The sequence below is a fragment of the Indicator indicator genome, chromosome 35, assembly GCF_027791375.1.
Source record: "Indicator indicator isolate 239-I01 chromosome 35, UM_Iind_1.1, whole genome shotgun sequence".
Taxonomy (NCBI): domain Eukaryota; kingdom Metazoa; phylum Chordata; class Aves; order Piciformes; family Indicatoridae; genus Indicator; species Indicator indicator.
The window spans coordinates 4,467,724-4,488,834 of record NC_072044.1 but is presented as its reverse complement, the minus strand read 5'-3'; the positions used below and the strand labels follow the sequence as shown (position 1 = coordinate 4,488,834).

At 59.6% G+C, this 21,111-nt stretch overlaps 1 protein-coding gene across 1 annotated transcript in view; it reads right to left on the bottom strand.

The window, feature by feature from the left end:
• Positions 1–21,111, bottom strand: part of LOC128978044 (receptor-type tyrosine-protein phosphatase V-like) — a 40,930-nt gene that overhangs the window by 14,492 nt on the left and 5,327 nt on the right. Inside the window, exons 4-23 of the mRNA XM_054395790.1 lie at positions 20,805–21,071; positions 20,022–20,288; positions 18,380–18,652; positions 17,491–17,751; positions 15,976–16,248; positions 15,282–15,551; positions 14,276–14,545; positions 12,862–13,134; positions 12,323–12,595; positions 10,963–11,232; positions 9,681–9,953; positions 8,633–8,905; positions 7,922–8,194; positions 5,385–5,654; positions 4,694–4,972; positions 3,454–3,588; positions 3,142–3,352; positions 1,043–1,110; positions 743–863; positions 361–408 (exon numbers count right to left, since the gene is read on the bottom strand). Coding sequence (XP_054251765.1) covers positions 361–408; positions 743–863; positions 1,043–1,110; positions 3,142–3,352; positions 3,454–3,588; positions 4,694–4,972; positions 5,385–5,654; positions 7,922–8,194; positions 8,633–8,905; positions 9,681–9,953; positions 10,963–11,232; positions 12,323–12,595; positions 12,862–13,134; positions 14,276–14,545; positions 15,282–15,551; positions 15,976–16,248; positions 17,491–17,751; positions 18,380–18,652; positions 20,022–20,288; positions 20,805–21,071 — 4,648 coding nt within the window. The remainder of the gene's footprint in view (positions 1–360; positions 409–742; positions 864–1,042; positions 1,111–3,141; positions 3,353–3,453; positions 3,589–4,693; positions 4,973–5,384; positions 5,655–7,921; positions 8,195–8,632; positions 8,906–9,680; positions 9,954–10,962; positions 11,233–12,322; positions 12,596–12,861; positions 13,135–14,275; positions 14,546–15,281; positions 15,552–15,975; positions 16,249–17,490; positions 17,752–18,379; positions 18,653–20,021; positions 20,289–20,804; positions 21,072–21,111) is intronic.

The following is a 21,111-nucleotide window of genomic DNA, read 5'->3' as shown; positions in this document are numbered from 1 at the left end:
GGGCTGGGGGAAGGTCTGCTGAGCCAACCAGCTGGGCAGGGACAGAAGCCAGCCTTGAAGCTGCAGATCCTGGCTGCAGCCCACATCGCTGCCCAGGGACGTGGGTCAAAGAGCATTGCTTAAATACTGGGCAAGACCTCAGGGTGAGGAGGACATTCTCCTGCTGCAGAAGCCTTGCAGAGGAAGTGTGGACAATGGAATGGAGCTGGGCAATAAATATGAATGTGGAAAAGCCCAGGATGAAGCCCAGCTGAAGAAGAGGAGACAGAGTTGGATTTTTCTGAGTCAAAGCATAAGAAAGGAAGTAGGTAAAGCACTCTGGGACCTGCTGTGGGGACACTGCAGCACTCCAGCACTCACCTTGAGCTGTAGGTCACCATTTCCTGGGGCAAGCTGCTCTTCTTGGTTCTGGAACCAAAGCATGAGAGATGTTACTGCTCCCTGCAGTGCAGGGGCAGCTGCTGTGGGTGTGCTGTGGACTGCTGGCCTCTGGAGTGCCTGTGAGCAGGCAGCTCACATCAGGCACCCTGCCCTGCACAGGTGTGGGCTGCTGGGAGTTAACAGCTCATGGGCAGGTCCCCTCTCACCTCTGCCCTTTGCTTCTGCCCTTGCTAGCCTCCACTCCACTGGCAGCATCCTAGTTTGCCTACATCTCTTTGCATACCCTCCCACTGCTCTCCCTCCTGGCCTGGCACTGGTTCCTCAGCAGGCACCCACAGGTAAGAGATGGCCTCCTGCTCACCTCTTTGCTCTGAGCTGTTTCCAGTAGACCAAAGCAAAAATAGCTGCAAGAGTCAGGAGAAATCCCATGATGATTCCAGCAATTATTGGCACTGAGAGTGGAGCTGTGTCTGCACCAGTGGCTGCATGAAAAGGAGACAGAGCAGACAGAAGAGTCAGCAAATGGCTTCATTTGTTGATCCCATTTGCTGCAGCCCTCTGAGTGCCCATGCCAGCTTGCCAGTTCCCTCTGCCCCACAGCACCAGGTAGGGAAGACCACAGGATCTTAGGGGTTGAAAGGGACCTCACTCTTCACCTTACCTGAGAACAAGGTGAAGGTCACTGCTGGGGCTACAGGGTCGTACTTGGTGAAGGCAGCGATGCTGAACCTAGGGCAGAGCAGAGTCCTCCCATCAGGGGCAGCCAGAAACCTGGCACAGCTCCCAGGCAGCCAGGAGCAGGATGACCCAAGGCAGCAGGACAGCTGCCCCTGTCTGAAGTGCTGCACTGGAGGGTTTCCTGGCCAGGGATTTAGGAAGTACATCAGAACTGTCTGTCCTCCCTTTCCTGCCTCCTGAACAAGCTTGTTGCACTTGTGAGAATCTGAGAAGGTGTTCAGAAAGCACAGAGAGGGAACAGCTCTCACAGAGTCCCAGAATCACAGAACTGTTTGGGTTGGAGAAGTCCTCTGAGATTATCCAACCATCAACCCAACCCCACCATGGCCACCAAACCATGTCCCAAGTGCCATGGCCTCCAGGCCACCTCCAGGGATGGGGACTCCACCACCTCCTTGGGCAGCCTGTGCCAATCCCTGACCACTCCTGCAGCAAAGAAATTTTCCCTCTCCTCCAAAGGGTTCCTTGCAGACACCAGTGGTGAGTTTCTGTTCTCTTAGAGGACTGAAACAGGGAAAGACAACAGTGAGCAGGGACAGGCAAGCTGGGCTGAGTCCTTAGCTCAGGTCAGCCATTTAATTGGGGTGAGTGGGAAGAGATAAGCCTGGGCAGCTGAAACAAGGGCACCTCAGCTGGCAGGGGCTGGGGCACTCCCCTGTGGAGCTCTGTCCTACCTCCTCCTCCCAGCAGTGTGCACACCAAACCTCCCTCACCAAGCTGTCTGCAGAGCTGACTTCCTCCCGAGCAGGGAGCCTGGAAGGGGAGGGCTCCTTGTGCCCTAAGTACAAGCCAAGGCTTTCAAACTTAGCTTTGGAGTCTAATGTGGAGTCTGATGTGAGTCTCCTCTGGCAGCATCCTGGAGCCAGATGCCAGAGCAGACATCTCTTTGGAAACTGAGCCTGCAGATGCCTTGAGAGACAAGGGCCTAGGGATACCTAACTCACTGCAAGAGACAAGGGCTGGCTTGCAGGGTGATGGACTGTCAGCACTGTCAGCTCCTCACCATGCTGGGGGAGCAGCACAATCTGCTGGCCAAGAGGATCTTCTAGAGCTGAGTAACTGCACAGTTATGACCATGGGTTTGAGTCATGGTAGGTGGACAGCCTGATGGCCCTGAGTTAGCTGCTACCCTGCTGGAGGCTGATGCTGCAGTGAAAGTAGCAGCTGGGAAGGGTGGGTAGAGGCACACTGCCAGGCTGGGGGTGCAGGGCTGGAGGGCTGCAGGGGTATCTCTGTTTGTGCTGTTGTTGAAGTCCCCTCAAGGCCAGTGGCAGCTCTTGGTCTGTGCCAACGCTAGCAATGCAGCCCCAGCTTGTGCCCAGGCTGCCCCCAGGAGCAGAAGGCTGATAGGGTTAAACAACAGGCTTGGCCTGTCAGGCCTGAGGGGATCTCAGGCAGGACCCTTAACAGTACAGAGCAGTTGAGCTCCATGGGCAATCAGTCTCAGCTCTTGGAATCAGTCCCTGCCCAGCCTTCAGATATTGAAATGCAGCTGTAAGGTCTCGTGGAGCCTTCTCTTCTCCAGGTTGAACACCCCCAGCTCCTTCAGCCTGTCCCCATAGCAGAGGTTCTCCAGCCCTCTGATTATCTTCCTGGCCTCCTCTGGACCCTCTCCATCAGCTCCAGGTCCTTCTCGTGTTGGGGGCCCAAGAGCTGGACCCAGCACTGCAGGTGAGGTCTCAGCAGAGCAGAGGGGCAGGATCCCTTCCCTCCATCTCTGGCCATGCTGCTGAGGATGCAGCCCCAGTTTAGTTCTCCCCTAGAGGTGTTGCCAGCCTCAGCTTTCACCTCTGGTCTCCTTCCCCTGCCCACTTACACTGCCTGACACCCCCCAGGGTGCCAGCCCTTGCATCCCTCAGGCACTGCCTGGTGGAGCAGCCCTCAGGTCCCCTGCTTGGGGGGATCTGGGGAGCACGAGGGTGAGGTGACATGCAGGGAGCTGGTGGTGGCACCTTGCAGGGACATGTGTAGTTCCTTTTCTCCTCCAGCCCCTTGCCCTCAGGAGGGCTGTTGGGATCTCACCTGTACTGCTCGTTGGCTTTCAGCTTCCCGTTGCAGGTGGCCCTGGCCTGGCCACACTCCTCCGTGCCCAGCGGCACTCGCCAGGTCTCGGGGGAGCTCCTGGGGCTTGGGGGGAAGGGATTGGGGATGAGCACGGCCAGGTAGGAGTCCTCCATCCCATAATAGTGGTCATACCAGGTGCTGGACATGATTTCCTGGGTGGGCCTGAGCACTGAAGGGAAACGCACAAGGTGACAGTGGCAGTGCCACAGCGAAGCCCCAGGAGCTGCTGGGCTGCAGGAGCCACCCCGGGCAGGGCCTGAGGACACTCACCTGAGCGGTTGGTGGTGGCCACCACTCCGTAGTACTGGATCTGACCATTCTCCTCACTGAACAGCTCAGAGGAAATGATGACTGCAGAGCTGGCCTCCACCTGGAAGCTGTCTGCTCGCAGGGGTGGAGGCAGGGCTGGAAGAGAAGTGAGCAAGCACAGCCTTGCAGTGTGACCCTGCTCCCACCGACACCCCACACACTGCTGAGCTTCAACGTGGCCCCAGCACAGCCTGCCCAGAGCCCTGCCCTGCTGCAGTCCTGTGCAGGACCACACAGGGCTCACAGCCAACTGAAAGAGTCCCCAGGAATAATTGGAGTCATTCATTTTGGAAAAGACCCCTGGGATCACCAAGTCCAACCACTGACCCTGCTCTGAAAAGTTCACTCCTGAGCCATATCCCCAAGCACACATCCAAACGACCCTTAAACACTTCTAGGGTTGGTGACTCCACCTCCCTGGGCAGCCTGTGCCAGTCTCTGACCACTCTTGCTGTGTAAAAATTCCTCCTACTGTCCAGCCTAACCCTGGCCCGCTGCAGCTTGAGGCCATTCCCTCTTGTTCTGTCACTAAGGACCTGTGAGCAGAGACCAGCACCAACCTCTCCACAACCTCCTTTCAGGCAGCTGGAGGGAGCAGTGAGGTCTCCCCTCAGCCTCCTCTTCCTCAAACGAACCATCCCCAGCTCCTTCAGTTGCTCCTCACAAGATTTATTCTGCAGCCCCTTCCCCTTCCTTGCCCTCCTGTGCCCTGGCTCCAGCACCTCCACATCTCTCTTGTATGGAGGTGCCCAAAACTGGGCACAACACTCCAGGTGTGGCCTCAGCAGTGCCAGGCACAGAGGGACAATCACCTCCCTGCTCCTGCTGGGCACAGCATTGCCAATCCCAGCCAGGATGCCTTTGGCTTTCTTGGCCACCTGGGCACTGCTGGCTCCTGTTCAGCTGCTTGTCCATCAGCATCCCTAGGTCCCTTTCTGCCAGACCCCTTCCAGCCACACTGCCCCAGGCCTGCAGCACTGCTTGGGGTGGTTGTGACCTGAGGGCAGGACCTGGCACTTGGCCTTGCTGAAGCTCATTGACAGTGGCCATGGATCCAATCTGCCCAAGCCCCTGCAGAGCCTCCCTGCCCTGCTGCAGATCACCACTGCCACACAACTTGGTATCATCTGCCAGCTTCCTGCTGACCACTCTGTGTGCAGCAGCAGTGTGGGAGGAGGCTGTGGGAGTGGAGGGGACTCACCCTCCACTGTGGTGCTGCACAGCAGAGTCACAGCCTGGCCCCTCATGCTGTTCATGCCCATGGTGCTGACGGCGATGCGGTAGGAGGTGTTGGGCCCCAGCCCCTCCAGCCTGGCCTCGCTCCCAGGGGTGCTCATGAGGGACATGGGGGTGGGAGAGCCATCAGAGAGTCTCTCTGTCACCACCTCATAAGCCTCTATATCTCCAGCAGGGTTAGTCCAGTTCAGGTAAAGGCTCCTTGACTCCGGTAGGCACTGCACATCCTGCACTGGCTCTGGCTCTGCAAAGGGGACAGGGCAGGCTCTGAACTCCCTGGGCTGGAGGAAGCCCAACCTCAGTCCAGAGCTGCTGTGGTGCTCTGCTGCCTGTCCCTAGGTCAATAGGAGAGGAGCAGAGATGGGAACCTCTGATCTGGGAGCTTTCTGTGCCAAGGCCACAGGACAAGGCAATAGCTCAGGGCTTGGGCAGATGTCTTAAAGGAGCAGCAGACCAATGGAGATCTGCAGAGAGGCTGCTGAGCTCCACAAGTGGCCAGGCCAGAGGGTGACAGCAACCTCTGGGATGGAGCTTTCCTTCTCTCCCAGCCCATGCCGCTGCTGACACCCAAGGGCTGGCCCAGCCTGGAGGCCCAGCAGGCATTTCTCCCCCTCCCAGCCTGCTCTCCCTGCATCCCCATGCCAGTGCATACCCACCCATGGGCACTGCCAAGGGCTTGGTGCTGCTCCAGTAGGGCCCAGCCACACAGTTCAAGGAGACAGAGTAGTTCCTCCCTGGGACCAGCCCCTGGAGGAGGTGCTGGACTTGTCCTCTGCCCAGGGCATGCCTCCAGGGCTGGCTGCTGTTCCTGGGGTCCCGCAGCCACAACTGGCAGTCGTCCTGCTGCCCAGAGACACTGCCCCAGGAGATCAGCACCGTGCCTTGCCCCTCGGCCACTGCAGAGAGGTTGCTGGGAACTGAAGGGGCTGCAAGGGAAAGCAGAGCAGGGGAGCGTCACTGGCACGCATGTGCCCTGCTCCATCCCTAGAGACAGCTTCACAGACTCACAGAAGGCTTTGGTTGGAAGGGACCTGCAAAGCTCATCCAGTCCAACCCCCTGCACTCAGCAGGGACATCCTCCACTGGATCAGGTTGCCCAGAGCCCTGTCTAGCAGCACCTTGAATAGCTCCAGGGATAGGCCCCAACCACCTCCCTGGGCAACCTGTTCCAGTGTTCTACCACCCTTCTGGTGCAGAACTTGTTCCTCACATCCAGCCTCAATCTGCTCTCATTTCAACCCATTGCCATTCTCTCATTCAACCCATTTCAACCTCATTTCAAACCATTGCCCCTGGTCCTGTCCCTGCAGTCCCTCTGCAGCCTTCCTGTAGCCCCTTCAGGTACTGGAAGGCTGCTCTAAGGTCTCCCTGCAGCCTTCTCAGCCAGGATGAACACCCCCAGCTCCCCCAGGCTGTCACACAGGATCAGAGGATGTCAGGGGCTGGAAGGGACCCAAAGAGATCATTGAGTCCAACCCCCCTGCCAGAGCAGGACCATACAATCCAGCTCAGATCACACAGGAACACATCCAGACAGGCCTTGAAAGTCTCCAGAGAAGGAGACTCCATAACCTCGCTGGGAAGCCTGTTCCAGTGCTCTGTGACCCTTACAATAAAGAAGTTCCCCTTGTGTTGAGGTGGAACCTCCTGTGCTGCAGCTGACATCTGCTGGGATGTCAGGGAGCAATTGAGCAGAGGCTGTCCCCTCCCTCCTGATCCCCAGCCCTCAGATATTTATAAACTTTTATTAAATCCCCTCTCAGTCTTCTCTTTTCCAGACTAAACAGCCCCAGGTCCCTCAGCCTCCTGTCCCCTAATCATCCTCCTAGCCCTCTGCTGGACCCTCTCCAGCAGGTCCCTGTCCCTCCTGAACTGGGAGCACAAAACTGAACTCAGTACTCAAGATGAGCTCTCACCAGGACAGAGTAGAGGGGGAAGGGAACCTCCCTGGCTCTGCTGGACACATTCTTAATACACCCCAGGATCCCATTCTTGGCCCCCAGGGCACATTGCTGTCCCATGGATAAGTTGTTATCCACCAGCACTCCCAGGTCCCTCTCCACAGGGCTGCTCTCCAGCAGATCCCCTCCCAGCCTGTTACTGGTGCAGTTTATTCTTCCTCCCCACATGCAGGACTCTACACTTGTCCTTGTTGAACCTCATTTGGTTCCTCTGTGCCCAGCTCCCAGTCTGTCCAAGTCTCACTGGATGGCCTCATAGCAGAGCTGCTCCAACCCCCTGATCATTTTTGTGGCTCTCCTCCTGAGCCTTTCCATCAGCTCCAGGTCCTTCCTGTGTTGAGGGCTCTGGAGCTGGACACTGCCATGCAGGTGAGGTCTCCCCAGAGCAGAGCAGAGGGGCAGGATCCCCTCCCTCCATCTCTGCCCACACTGCTTTGGATGCAGCCCAGGCTGCCATTGGCCTTCTGGCTGCAAGCTCACACTGCCTGCTCCTGTCCAGCTTCCTCATCTGGCCACTGACAGCATTTCTGCAGGGACCTTTAAATGGCAGCTGGAGGACATGCGGAGTGAGGAGCATGAGGAACTGGACTCCTCCTCTTGCTAATTAGCAAGTTTCATTAGAGACCTGCCTGGAGGGCTCTGCACATGACTCCCAGCAGCCTGCCTGGGGCTGGCTTGAGCGTGGGAGCAGGGCCCTCTGGATTCCCCAGGCAAAGGGCAGGGACTGTGGGGACAAGCACATGAAAGGGCTTATTGTGCTTATCTGCAATTTCCACATTCCTTAAAAACCTCAGAAAAGCCCAGCCTCTGCTTATCCCATGCCAGGAATTTTCTGAGTGCCTGGGAGAACGGCAGTGGGGATGGTGGAGAGTCCCCCCCTGGCTGTAGATGTCCTGTCCCAGAGCAGCTCTGCTGCCATGAGCTCCCTTGCTGCTGTTCAGTCACCCACCCCTGGGGGAGCCACCCTGTGTGAGGAGCAGGGCCCTGAGCTGGAGGTGCCCCCTGAAGCAGCAGCCATGGCTGCCAAACCACCCTGTGGGCAGCAGCAGTGCCCTGCTCCCCCCTCATCCAAGGCCTTGCACCACCCAGGATCCCATGGGTGGCACTGTCAGCTTTCAGGGAGCAGTGCCAGCTGTGGCCCTGCTCCTTCCCACTGCAGGTGTTGAGCCTCACCAGCTGGGGAAAGCTGAACCTCATGCATGATGCAAGGACCTCCAGCTCTTGCCACTTACTTGTCCAGTCACTGATGTTCCCTGCAGAGGCTGTGTAGGGCCCTGCCATGGCCATCACCTCCAGCAGGTATTTGTGTCCTGGAGCCAGGCCAGAGAAGGTGAACTTGCTGATGCCTTTGCCAACAGAGACGTTGGCTGCCAGCATACCTGAGCCTGAGTGATACAGGAGGAGCTGGTAGCTGTCCTGTCCTTGGGGCTCAGCTCTCCAGGACACACTCAGCCTGTTGGGGTAGCCCTGGTTTGTCATGGACACCTTACGGGGTGCCAGGGGGTCTGCAAAGACAAGATGGGAGATGTGCCAGGGTCTGAGGGCACTGCCTGGGTGCCATGGCAGCGACATCAGGAGGGATGCACCACACAGGACAGGGCACTTTGCCTTGGCTGGATGGCTGCATCCACCAGCCCATGAACAGCCAGAAGTAGCTTCTCCAAGCTTCAGGTGGTGCCTGTCTGAGCCAGGACAGCCCTGTTCCAGCTGGAGACACCCAGAGATGGGTGAGGAGGGAGCACCCAGCCAGGCAGAACAGAGGGGAAGGTGAATCCTGTCCACTGCTGCCTCCTCTGTGCCTCTGCTCTGAAGTGCACTCCCAGGCCCTTGCATTCAGGCAGAGCTCAATGTCTGCCATGAAGGTCACCAGGGCAATGTTCTTTAGAAGGAGCTTTTGTGAGTGCCCAGCAAGGTGCCCATGCCCCTGGAATCAGGACACTCACATGTCCAGTTGCTGACGTTCCCTGCAGGTGCTGGGTGGGAGCCTGCCATGGATGCCACCTCCAGCAGGTATCTGCTCCCTGGGACCAGTCCCGTGAAGGTGAAGCTGTGGACATCTCTGCCCAGCGAGGTCACAGCTGCCACGGTGCCCAGCTGTGCGTGGTACAGGGTCAGGCTGTAGCTGTCTCGGCCCCCGGGTGCGGCTGCCCAGGTGGCACTCAGCCGGTCAGGGTACCCCAGGCTCAGCAGGTGCACGGCGGCCGGGGGCAGGGGGCCTGGGGAGGCACCAGACCTGGGTTAGGGACTGGGTGCCAGGCAGAAGGAAACAGAGGGGACATAGTGCAGCAGGACAGATGCTCCCTGCCTAGGGGAGGTCTATGGCCAGGGCTGGTAGACCACCTGTGGCATCCTCCCTTTTCCATTCCCATCCTCACCTGTGATGCTGCTCACCCTCTGTGGTCCCTCACATGCCATCCCTACCCTCATCCTCATCCCCACAGCCCACCTGGAGCACCTTGGCCACTGCTGAGTGCAAATGTCCTGCAGTGCCCAGCTGGCACACAGCTGTCTGGGCAGAGCTGGCACAGCTCCTCTGGCCAGCCCTAAAATCTTTCTGGGTAGGGAGAAGCACTGGACTAGGCCCTGCCCAGGGCAAAGATCCCTTCCCCTGGCAGTGGCCCCTGCACTGCACTGATTCATTCAGTGATCCTTCATGGTAATGTGGTTTGTACCTGCTGGAGGAGACCCAGTGAAGGCATAGTGCTGCTGCACACAGGGAGGAGGGGTGGCAGGGGCACCTTACCTTGTGGGCACAGCTGGGCAACCCCTGCCTGCCATCGCCATGCATTTGTGCAGGTCTAGAGCTGAACATCCACATGAGGGTAACTGCCCTGCACTAACTGCTACATGCTGCACCCATGCAGGAGTCAGCACCCCCCCCAAGGGCACCAGGTCCCCTGTAAGCCCCACAGCTCCACAGCTCTCCTCAGCACTGCCCAGGGGTGCAGCATCTGCCAGCCCTTTGCAGGGGGCAGCCCTGCGGCCACTCACGTGTCCAGCTGCTGACCTTGGGCGCCGCTGCCTGGTATGGCCCAGCTGTGGCAGTGACCTCCAGGGAGTACTCACAGCCTGGGGTCAGGCCCACAAAGGTGAAGTTGTGGCTGTCCCTCCTGAGAGAGGCTGTGGCTGTCAGGGTGCCCAGCTGTGCGTGGTACAGGGTCAGCCTGTAGCCATCTCGGCCCCCGGGCGCAGGTGCCCAGGCAGCGCTCAGCCGGTCAGGGTGCCCCAGGCTCAGCCAGCGCAGGGCGGCAGGGGGCAGGGGGCCTGGAGAAGAAGCAGAAGTCACTGCCAGGAGCCACATCTGGGCTGGGGCAAGGCCATGCTTCATGTTTGTGTTGCAGGACGTGGGGCAGCCCTGCAGGGTGCCAAGGGCTGGCTTTCCCCTTGGCTCTGTGGCAGCTGCCTGAGCCTGTGGACAGGCACATGGTGGCAGGGCCAGTGGGTCACACACAGAATGCCCACACTGCACCCAGCAGGGCATGAGCATGAGGGCACCTGTGTGGGTGAGAGGGAAAGGCAGGGCCTGGCTGCTACAGCCTGGCCTCTGGTTTGAACAGAGAAGGGAGAGCTGTGCTGGGGCAGTGCTGAGCTGGGGTAGTGCTGTGCTGGGGCAGTGCTGTGCTGGGGCAGTGCTGAGCTGGGGTAGTGCTGTGCTGGGGCAGTGCTGTGCTGGGGCAGTGCTGTGCTGGGGTGGAGCTGTGCTGGGGTAGAGCTGTGCTGGGGCAGTGCTGTGCTGGGGCAGTGCTGAGCTGGGGTAGTGCTGTGCTGGGGCAGTGCTGTGCTGGGGCAGTGCTGTGCTGGGGCAGTGCTGTGCTGGGGCAGTGCTGAGCTGGGGCAGTGCTGAGCTGGGGCAGTGCTGAGCTGGGGTAGTGCTGTGCTGGGGCAGTGCTGTGCTGGGGTGGAGCTGTGCTGGGGTAGAGCTGTGCTGGGGCAGTGCTGTGCTGGGGTGGAGCTGTGCTGGGGTAGAGCTGTGCTGGGGCAGTGCTGTGCTGGGGTGGAGCTGTGCTGGGGTAAAGCTGTGCTGGGGCAGTGCTGTGCTGGGGCAGAGCTGTGCTGGGGCAGAGCTGTGCTGGGGCAGTGCTGTGCTGGGGCAGAGCTGTGCTGGGGCAGTGCTGTGCTGGGACAGTGCTGTGCTGGGGCAGAGCTGTGCTGGGGCAGTGCTGAGCTGGGGCAGTGCTGAGCTGGGGCAGAGCTGTGCTGGGGCAGAGCTGTGCTGGGGCAGAGCTGTGCTGGGGCAGAGCTGTGCTGGCTGCCAGCAGGGCACCATACTCACGTGTGCAGTGGGTAACGTTGGGGGTGCTGCTGTGGAAAGGCCCAGCTGTGGCCCTCACTGCTACACTGTAGTGGGTGCCAGGGCTCAGGTTCCTGAAGATGTGACTCCTGGCACCCCTCCCAAGCAGGGTGTGCCCAGCATGGCTGCTGGAGGCTGTGTCATAGACATCCACCTCGTAGCCTTCACCTCCTCGCCCCACTGCTGCCCAGGAGACCTGCAGCACAGAGGCAGAGGGACTGCCCAGGGTGAGGTTGGCAGGGGCCAAAGGATCTGGAAAGCAACAGGGAGACAGTGAGCCCCCCCTCAGGTGCCACTGCTGATCACTCAGTGCCAGGAGGTGGCTACTTTGCCCAGCAGCTCCTCGTGCTGGGCTCCAGCCCCCAGCTCCCCACTGCATGGCGGCCAAGCTGGGTACCAAACTTCCCCAGAGAGAAGCATGGGCACAGGTGGGCAGAGAGCAACACAACATCCAGAGTCTGCAGCTGGACATGCCAGGGCAGATACCCAGAGCCTTTGGGGTGGGTAGAGAGGACTGGTTGTGGGTCAGGGAAGGAGTGAGGACAGTGAGCAGAAGGCTGCAACAGCTCTGTAGGAGAGGCAGAGTGAGCTGGGCTGGGCTGGGGAAGGGGGCAGAGGGTGCTCTGCAAGGCTCAGAGGGAGAGTCTGGGGCAAAGTGGGGTTGGGGCTGTGTCCAGCCCAGACCACCAGACCTGGGGGTGCTGCTCAACAGCTAGCTGAACACGAGCCAGCCTGTGCCCAGGTGGCCAAGAAGGCCACCAGCAGCCTGGCCAGGTGTAGGAGGCAGGAGCAGGGCAGGGACTGTGCCCCTGTGCTGGGCACTGGTGAGGCCACAGCTCTAATCCTGTGTTCAGCTCTGGGTCCCTCACTCCAAGAAGGACACTGAGGGCTGAAGCAAGGCCAGAGAAGGACAACAAAGCTGGGGAAGGGTCTGGAGAACAGGGCTGGGGAAGAGCAGCTGAGGGAGCTGGGGGTGTTCAGCCTGGAGAAGGCTGAGGAAGACCTCATTGCTCTCTACAGCTCCCTGAAAGGAGGTTGGAGCCAGGTGGGGGTTGGGCTCTGCTCCCTAGTTTCAGGTGATAGAAGGAGAGGAACTGGCCTGAAAGTGTTCCAGGGGAGGGTTAGGTTGGAGAGAAGGAAAAATTTCTTTGCTGCAGGAGTGGTCAGGGATTGGAAGAGGCTGCCCAGGGAGGTGGTGGAGTCCCCATGGCTGGAGGTGTCCAAGCAAGGTGTGGCCATGGCACTTGGGGCCATGGTTTGGTGGCCATGGTGGGGTTGGGGTTGGACTGGATGAGCTCAGAGGCTTTGCAAGGCCAAACACTTCTCTGGCTCTGTGACTCACATGTCCATTGGGTGACGTTCCTGGAGGAGGCTTCCAAGGAATCTCTCACAGCAGTGACCTGCACAGCAAACCTGCTGCCTGCCTCCAGGTGAGCCCAGGTGAGGTTCTGGGCATCTGGACTCAAGGTCTGGAGCCCAATCCTGCTGTGGGCACTGAGGCTGTACAGAGTGACTCGGTAGTGGTCCCTCCTGCCAGGGGGTTTGCTCCAGCACAGGTACAGCTCTGAGGAGCTGCCTGGGTTGGTGAAGTTGAGGTTTGTTGGTGCAGCAGGAGCTGTGAGAGAAGAGACAACGTGAGTCAGGGAGGAGAAGATCCAGTTCTGAGCATGCAGCCATCTCCAGGGGAGTCCTGCTTGCCCCAGAAGCACCTGGGTCAGCCAGCAGCACAGGTGCCCACAGGGCACAAGGCTGTAAGAGGGAGGAGATGGCTGCAGGTGGCATGACTGCAGGGTGCCCTCCTCTCCCTGGGAGCCAACATGCTGGATCTCCTCACTGTGCTCCCACCCAAGTCACCCATGGGTGGTGTGGATGGATGCTCACCTGTGCAGGAGGTGATGTTCTTTGGGAGGGACTGATAGGGTCCAGCAACTGCCCAGATCCCAACCAGGTAGCAAGTTCCTGGTTCCAGCTGTGTCAGGGTGACGTTGGTGCTGTCCTTCCCCATCTCCAGGCTCCTTGCTGGTGCAGAAGAGCCTTCCTCCTGCACACTGAGCAGGTATCTGTCCCTTTGCCCAGGAGGGGTCTCCCAGTGCACAGCCAGAGTCCAGGCAGTGCTCACAGGGTGTGCAGAGAGGGAAAGAGGAGGCAGTGGCACTGAGGAAGAGAAATGGTGTCAGTGGGGGACAAGCCTGGGGAGCTCAGGACTGCCTCTGCTTTGGGAATGAAGCTGAGAGCTGCAGGAATGTGAGAACCTAACTGCTGCCCAGAGAGTGCAGGGAGCAGCAGGGTGCTCCCAGGCTACAGCTGATCCCTGTGTCCCAGCTGATCACTGCCTCATCACCACGGGCTGAGGCCCCCTGGTCTCAAGTGTCACACAGAATGGTAGGAGTTGGAAGGGACCTCTGGAGATCATCCAGTCCAAGCCCCTGCCAGAGCAGGGTCACCAGGGCAGGTCACACAGGAATGCATCCAGATGGGTCTTGAATGTCTCCAGAGAAGGAGACTCCACAACCCCCTGGGCAGCCTGCTCCAGGCTCTGTCCCCCTCACAGTGACAAAATTCTTCCTCCTCTTTCCATGGAACTTCCTATGCCTCAACTTCCACCACTGCCCCTTGTGCTGGCATTGGGCATCACCCAGCAGAGCCTGGCTCCAGCCTCTGGGCACTCCCCCTGCACAGCTTTATCAACAGCAATGAGGTCACCCTCAGGCTCCTCCTCTCCATGCTACAGAGCCCTCAGCTCCCTCAGATTCCTCATAAGGAAGGTTTTCAACTCCCTTCATGTTCTTTGTGGCTCTGTGCTGGACTCTCTCAAGCAGTTCCCTGAGGTCCTTCTTGACCTGAGGGGCCCAGAACTGGACACAATATTCCAGATGTGGCCTCAGCAGGGCAGAGCAGAAGGGCAGGAGAACCTCTCTTGACCTACTCACCACAGCCCTTCTAATGCACCCCAGGATGCCCTTGGCCTTCTTGCCCACAAGGGCACATTGCTGGCTCAAGGGCATCCTTCTGGCCACCAGCACCCCAGGTCCCTTTCACCTTCACTGCTCTGCAGTGTCCCAGCTGAGCTGCCAGGCTCAGCATGGCTGAGAGCCCCACGAGAGCCTCAGCATCTCGGGGAAGAGAGAGGCACCAGGGGGATCGTGGGGACATGGTCTCAGCTCTCCTGCAGGACAGCCCTGGCACCCACTTCTTGGCTGCCAGCCCCTCCCCAGGTGAGGGCCAGGCTCAGGCTGGGTGCAGAGGCAGGGGGCAGAGCAGGGGGCAGAGGCAGGGGGCAGAGGCTGTTCCCTACCGGTGTAGCCGACGGCAGTCTGGGAGGAGATGCGGTGGGGCCCAGCCTGGGAAATGATCTCCACACGGTACCTGGAGCCTGGCACCAGCCCCTCCAGGACAAGCTGGGTGGCACCCCGGGGCACAGACACGTTCCTGATGATGGACAGGGACTCAGCCACCGAGAGCTGTACCAAGTGGTCTCTGCCACCGCCTGACTCCACCCAGCTCACCAGCAGCTCCTGGGGGCTGCGGCCGGGCTGCAGAGTCACATTGGCCAGGGAGAGTGGATCTAGGGAACAGAGCAGGGAGAGCCATGAGGTGCTGGAGGAGAGCAACTGGAGAAGCCAAGCCACAGCCTGCACCTCTGCACAGGGCTGGCTGCCAGCGCCCCTGCCCCAGGGGACTAGCAGGCTGCCTGCACATCACAGGATCACAGATGGTAGGGATTGGAAGGGACCTCTGGAGATCTGCCAGAGCAGGACCATAGAATCCAGCACAGGTCACACAGGAATGCGTCCAGATGGGTCTTGAAAGTCTCCAGAGAAGACTCCACAAACCATTCTGGGGAGCCTGCTCCAGTGCTCTGTGACCCTCACAGTGAAGAAGCTCCTCCTCATGCTGAGGTGGAACCTCCTGTGCTGGAGTTTATATCCATTGCCCCTTGTCCTATCATATCCCCAGGGTACTGCTGGTGGCACTGAGAAGAGAGCACTCAGCTGCCCACTGGGCTTGCTGCTCCGTGGGGATGGAGCAGTAAACCCATATGGGTCTCTGTGCTTCCTCTTGCATCCCTCTCCCACCAGTGCCATGCAGGTGGTCGAGGCAGAAGGTTCAGCTTGACTGGGGAAAGGCTGAGCTGGGGAAAGGGCTTTGGGGCCCAGAAGCCAGCACATGGCACCTAAGTGGTGACACAAGTCCCCATCCCCCTCTCATCAGAGCCCCTTTGCCACCCAGCTACGTCCCTGTCACTGCAGATCCTGTGGGCAGTGCCAGGATGCCCTGTCCCCTGGGACACTCTCACTCACATGTCCACTCTGTGGCAAAGTGTGACGAGGATCTGTAGGGGCCAGCGAGGACAGTGACCTTCAGGAAGTACTGAACACCAGGGGACAGGCCCAGGAAGGTGAAGTTGTGAGTGCTTGGCCCCACTGAGATGTTCCTCTGTGCTGCATGGCTCTTGCTGTAGAGCTGGAGGTGGAAGTGCTCCACATCCCCAGCAGCCCTGTCCCAGAAGGCAGCGAGGCCCAGCGGGCGCCGAGTGTTGGTCAGGGTCACACCAGCTGGAGCCAGGGGGTCTGGGAGGGAAGAGACATCCAGGGGGTGAGAGGCAGTGGTGGAGCTGCACAAGCTTGTGCTGGGCACCCTCCACTGCAAGTCCCTGGTGGGCACAGGTCAGAAATCAGCCCTGGCATATCAAACCCCAGGACAGGTGAGCTTCTGCTGCATGCTAGCCATGGCAGCGGGTGCCCACCTGTCCTGCTGGCTGCCAGCTGGGAAGGTTTTCTGTCTGCAGGAGGAGTTTCTCTGCACTGTTTTACTTCCAGCCTAGCTGGACATGGCTCTGGTTGTGCTTCCACTCCTTGCCTGTCTGTGCAGCCCTGCTTCCCCCACACCCCATACACAGTCCACAGCCTGCCTGGCTCCCATGCCATGAGCTTTCTGCTGCTCCTCCAGGCCATTGGGTACCTCTGCAGCAGGGCTGGGGGGGGGCACACTCACATGTCCAGTCTGTGGCTGCTCTCACAGGGGATCTGTAGGGCCCAGCCACAGCAGCCATCTCCAGCCTGTACTGTCTCCCAGGGATCAGGTCCTTGAAGGTGACATTTGTCCAGGTGTTCCCCACAGTCATGTTCCTGACCTGCTTCTGGGACTTGGTTTCCCAGAGGGTGGCTATGTAGCCACTGCTGCCAGCAGGAGCTGCTCTCCAGGAGGCTTGCAGAGAGCTGCTCTGGCCCTGATTGCTCAGGGTCAGCTGCTCCAGGGGCAAAGGATCTAGGAAAAGAAAGATCTAGAGTCACAGCTGCACCTGGACTTGGGTCACCTGGCAGAAGGGCAACCCAGACTGGGGCTGGAGACTGCCACATTCAGAGTCACAGAATGTTTTGGGCTGGAAGGGACCTCCAAAGCTCATCCAGCCCAACCCCCTGCAGTCAGCAGGGACATCCTCCACTGGATCAGGCTGCCCAGAGCCCTGTCCAGCCTCACCTTGAATATCTCCAAGGATGGGCCCAAACCACCTCCCTGGGTAGCCTGTTGCAGTGTTCCAGCACCCTCATGGTGCAGAACTTCTTCCTCACATCCAGTCTCACTCTGCTCTGCTCTAGTTTGAAGCCATTGCCTCTCATCCTACCACTACATTCAGGTGCTTTGGCAACCCATGGGGTCTGAGGTGGTCACCATCCCCTCTGCTGACACCACCCCTCCCCTCCCAAACAGCAGTGTGACAGGGACTAGGCCAGCACAGCCTGGCAAGGGGAAAGAGGACTGCTGTGGTCCTGGAGAAGGTGGTGGGTGAGAAGGTCTGAACTAGGGTGGTGGGGAGTGGTTCCAGGCAGAGGCAGCCTGAGCAGTGCCACAAGGAGGTGGCCTAAGGGAGAAGAACCAAAGAATCCTTTAGGCTGGAAAAGACCTTTAAGTCCAACCATGAACCTAACACTGTCAAGTCTGGTGCTGAACCAGGTCCCTCAGCACCACATCCACACATACTTTAAACCCCTCCAGGGGTAGGGACTCTACCACCTTCCTGGGCAGCCTGTTCCAGGCCTTGGCAATCCTTACTGGGAAGAAATTTTTCCTCATATCCAACCAAACCTCTCCTGAGCACAACCTGAGGCCATTTCCTCTCATCCCATTGCTTACTGCTTGGCAGAAGAGCCCAACCCCCACCTGGCTCCAACCCCCTCTCAGGGAACTGTAGAGGGCAATGAGGTCTCCCTTCAGCCTCCTTTTCTCCAGACTCAACACTCCCAGGTCCCTCAGCTGCTCCTCCATGGATTTGTTCCCTAGCCCCTCACAAGCAGGGCACAGGGTTCTGCTCACCCTTGGGTTGGGTGGTTGGGGTACAGAGCAGAGCCAGAGGCACCCAGCAGCACCTCTGCTCTCCCCTCCTGAGCTCTCTCACTGCAGGAAGCTGCAGATGACCCAGGCCATCACATGCCCTGGGGCAGGACATGGTGGGAAGGGCAAGAAGCAGGGAGGAGCCCGGGGCTGGCTGTGGGGAGGGTGGGCACTCACATGTCCAGTTGGTGACGCGCTGGGGTGAGGATGTGTGGGGGCCAGCCAGGGTGCTGACCTCAAAGGCATAGAGGGTGCCAGGGCGGAGGCCTTCGTATGTGAAGTTGGTGAAGCCTCTGAGCAGCAAACTCTTCTTCACAGGGTGCCCCACAGGGCTGAGCTCCAGCAGGTAGCCCTCTCCCATTGCCTCCTCCCAGCTGGCCAGCAGGCTGGAGGGGCTGCCCTGGCTGGACAGCCTCACAGCAGCTGGTGCTAGTGGTTCTGCAGAGGACAAGGACAGCATCCTGCAGGTCACTGCATTGGGGCAGTGCATCTGGCACCCAGACTGCTCCCCTGACACCCTGCAGTGCTTCCCAAACACAGGCAGCCAGGTCTGCAGGGAGAGCCTTTCACTGCCTTTTACCACAGAAGCCAGGGAAGTCCCTCCCAGCACAGCTTCAGGCTCTAGTCCTTCCCTTCCTCTGGGACAGCTGGGACAAAGCATGGCTCCATGAGCCATCTTGGAGGGCCTGGACACAGGGAATGCTGCTCTGGGGGCACTGGTGGTGCTTCCATCAAACTATCTGCTGTGAGCAGAGGGAGGGGAAGCTGCCCTGAAGCCCACCAAACCCCTGAGTCCAAAGGACACTGAGCAGGATCCAGTCTTGCTCCATGCCTGGTGCTACCTTGCACAAGTCTGCCAAGGACCTCTGAGTCCATCCTCGGGAGGAGCTGTGGGGCAGCAGATTTTGCCCCTCTGACTCACAGCCTGCTCTTGAGACCAGGTGTCAGCAACAGCCCCATCCCTGCCCCTGCCACCATCCCCATCCCACCACCCTCCCTCTGGGCAGCAGCTCCTGCCCTTGGCAACAGAAGCAGCCCCAGAGGGACCTGCTGGGTCTCTGCTTACCTGTCCAGGCTGCTGTGCTGAAGGCTGAGGCACGGTAGGGCCCTGCCACCGCTGTCACCTGCACACAGTACTGCCTGCCAGGGCTCAGCCCATGGAAGGTGACGTGGCTGCTGTCCCCATCGACAGAGATGTTCCTTGTGGGGGCATTGTCCTCCCCCTCCTGCAGGGTCACCAGGTAGAAGTCCCTCTCTCCTGCTGGGCTGCTCCAGCGAGCCTGCAAGGAGCTCTGCTCCTCTGCACTGCTCAGGGTCACGTTGGCAGGGCTCAGGGGATCTGGAAGGGAAGGGCATTGTGTGTGTCAGGATCATGTCTGGACCCCTGGCAGACCTGAGCCTTGTTCCCTGCTTTGTTATCTGCAGAGCTACATCCAGGCTTAGCCACGCTTTTGGAGTGTGGAGTCTCCACTCCTGGTCTAGCAGAGCCCAGACAAAGCTGGCAGCCCTGCTGGGAACTTTCTCAAAGTGCCACTCCTGTTCCTGTCAGGAGCTTGTGATATTCCTAGGAACTGGCCTGGACCAGGCTCCTGGCTGGACACCCCTGGCTTGTGTGCCTGGCACCAGGGACTCCTGCTCAGCTGGGTCAGAGCTGCAGGCAGCCAGAGGGAAGGAGCCAGCCTCGCTTCATAGCTGACAGCTCAGCTGGGGGTGTGGAGAGCTTCCAGAGTCCCAGCTGCAGAGTCAGCAGTCAGCAGGCTCCAGCTTCCTGGACTGGCAAGAGGAGCAGGAAAGAGCTGGAGTCTTGTCACCTGGTGACAGCCAGGTCCTGCCAGCATCTGCCTGACCACTGCCTCTGCCCAGAGCCAGGAGGAGTCACTGCCCACAACAGCTCTGAGTTTGCAGCTTGGCAACTCCATAACCTGTTGTTCCTCACAGGGAAGGACAATGCTTGCTGGGCACTCCATGTGAGTTTTGGTCTATCCAAGAGGCTAGACCTGCCCTTTCCATTTCCTTCCTGGTCTTCCTGGATCATCCAACAGTCTGGGACCAGAACTGGGGGCATGTGCTGTGGATGTGGCATTTGCAGCAAACAAGAACTGTGGTGGTGGAAGCCACTCTCAGGGCCTTTGTCAGACTGAGGCCAGAAGGAAGAGGAAGTTGCCCTGATTGGTGCTGCCCTCAATTTCTTGATCTTGGCTCCCTTGGCAGTCTGCACAGCACCTCACACCTTAGGATGAGGTTACCAGGGGCTATCAAAGTGTACCCTTGACAGCAATCAGAGTCCATTTCCTTCCAGAGACCTCCAGTTCAAACCAGACAAACTGTTGTTCCCCTGACTCCTGCTTTCTCTGCTGCCCTTGGACACCCCTGAGGCATGTGAGAGCCAACCACAGGTGCACTGAACATCAGTGGGATCTGCTGCCCTTCCATCCTCCTCCTCAGGGAAAGGCCATAAGCTGAATGTGGAGCCCCCCACAGAGAAGCAGGATGGCACTGGAAATTCACCTGCCCAGGGGACTCAATGGCCTCAGCATCTTGGTGCCACAGAGGCAGGACCCGAGGTGGCTTTTGGCCAGGTCCAAGCAGAAGAGTTTCCCTCTGCACCCAGGGCTCTGACAAGGACCTTTGGATTCAGAGGCTGGAGCAGAGGCAGGGAGAGAGCCAGAGGCACTGAGGTGATGTCCCACCCTGGCCATCATACTCACATGTCCATGCAGTGGCATTGGGCCCTGCCACAGTGTAGGGCCCAGCCGTGGCATTCAGCCCCAGCCAGTACTGGGTGCCAGGGTGGAGATGCTGGAAGGTGTAGCTGGTGAGGCCTCTCCTGGCTGACAGGGTTGTGGTCACTGTCTGGGTGAGGAGGTTGTGGAGTGCAAGGTGGAGCCAGGCAGCCCCTGCAGCATCCATCCAGGAGGCAACCAGGCTGGTGCTGGAGCCTGGGCTGAGCCTCAGCTGAGTGGGGACAGAGGGAGCTGAGGAGATAAGCAGGAGGCAGTGGAGATCAGCACAGGGCTGGGGCTCCCTGGACACTCCTTTCTCCCCAGGGTCTCCTATGCCCACAGCTGCTCTCTGCTGCAAGGGGCTGCTGAGGGATGTCCCTCCCACGTCCCTTCCTAGGGGGGCTGAGGTCCCTCTTTCAGTTTGCAGGGCAGGGAGGATGGCAGCCTGGGTACTGCAACATTTCTGAAGCTCCCACCCCTCAGGATCTTTTGCCAGCATCCTCAGATTGCCTGCTCCTGCAGTGATGTGGAGCACACAAATCCCAGCTGGGTGCTCCAAAGCAGGGCTGAAGTGTGAGGTTCTCCCCTCGGCCTGGCACTCTGGGCTCACAGCAGGGATGGCAGAAACTCCCAGCTGCTCCCCATCCCACACAAATCCCCGTGCCAAGCCTCCTCATCTCTTCCAGCCCAGCCAGCCCCTGTGCTGCACCCCTCCTCCCCAGCCCTACCTCCCACCCGCTGGGGGCGGGCACAGCCCTCCCTGCCTACCTGTCCACTGGTGGGCACTGGTGCTCGCCTGGCTGGACCCTGAGAGCGTGCTGACCTTCAGGGCGTATTCGCTGCCAGGCAGCAGCCCCTGGAACAGGAAGGTGGAGGCGCTGGGCGGGAGGGACACGTTGCTGACGAGCTCCTGGGAGTCGCTGTGGTAGAGGCACAGGTGGTAGCCATCCCGCTGCCCCTGGGCATGCAGCCAGGAGGCGCCCAGCGAGGCAGGGCTGCCGCTGCTCAGGCTCAGGCTGCGCACGGGGGAAGGACCTGCGGTGGACACGGCAGCGTTTGTGCCTGCATGGCAATG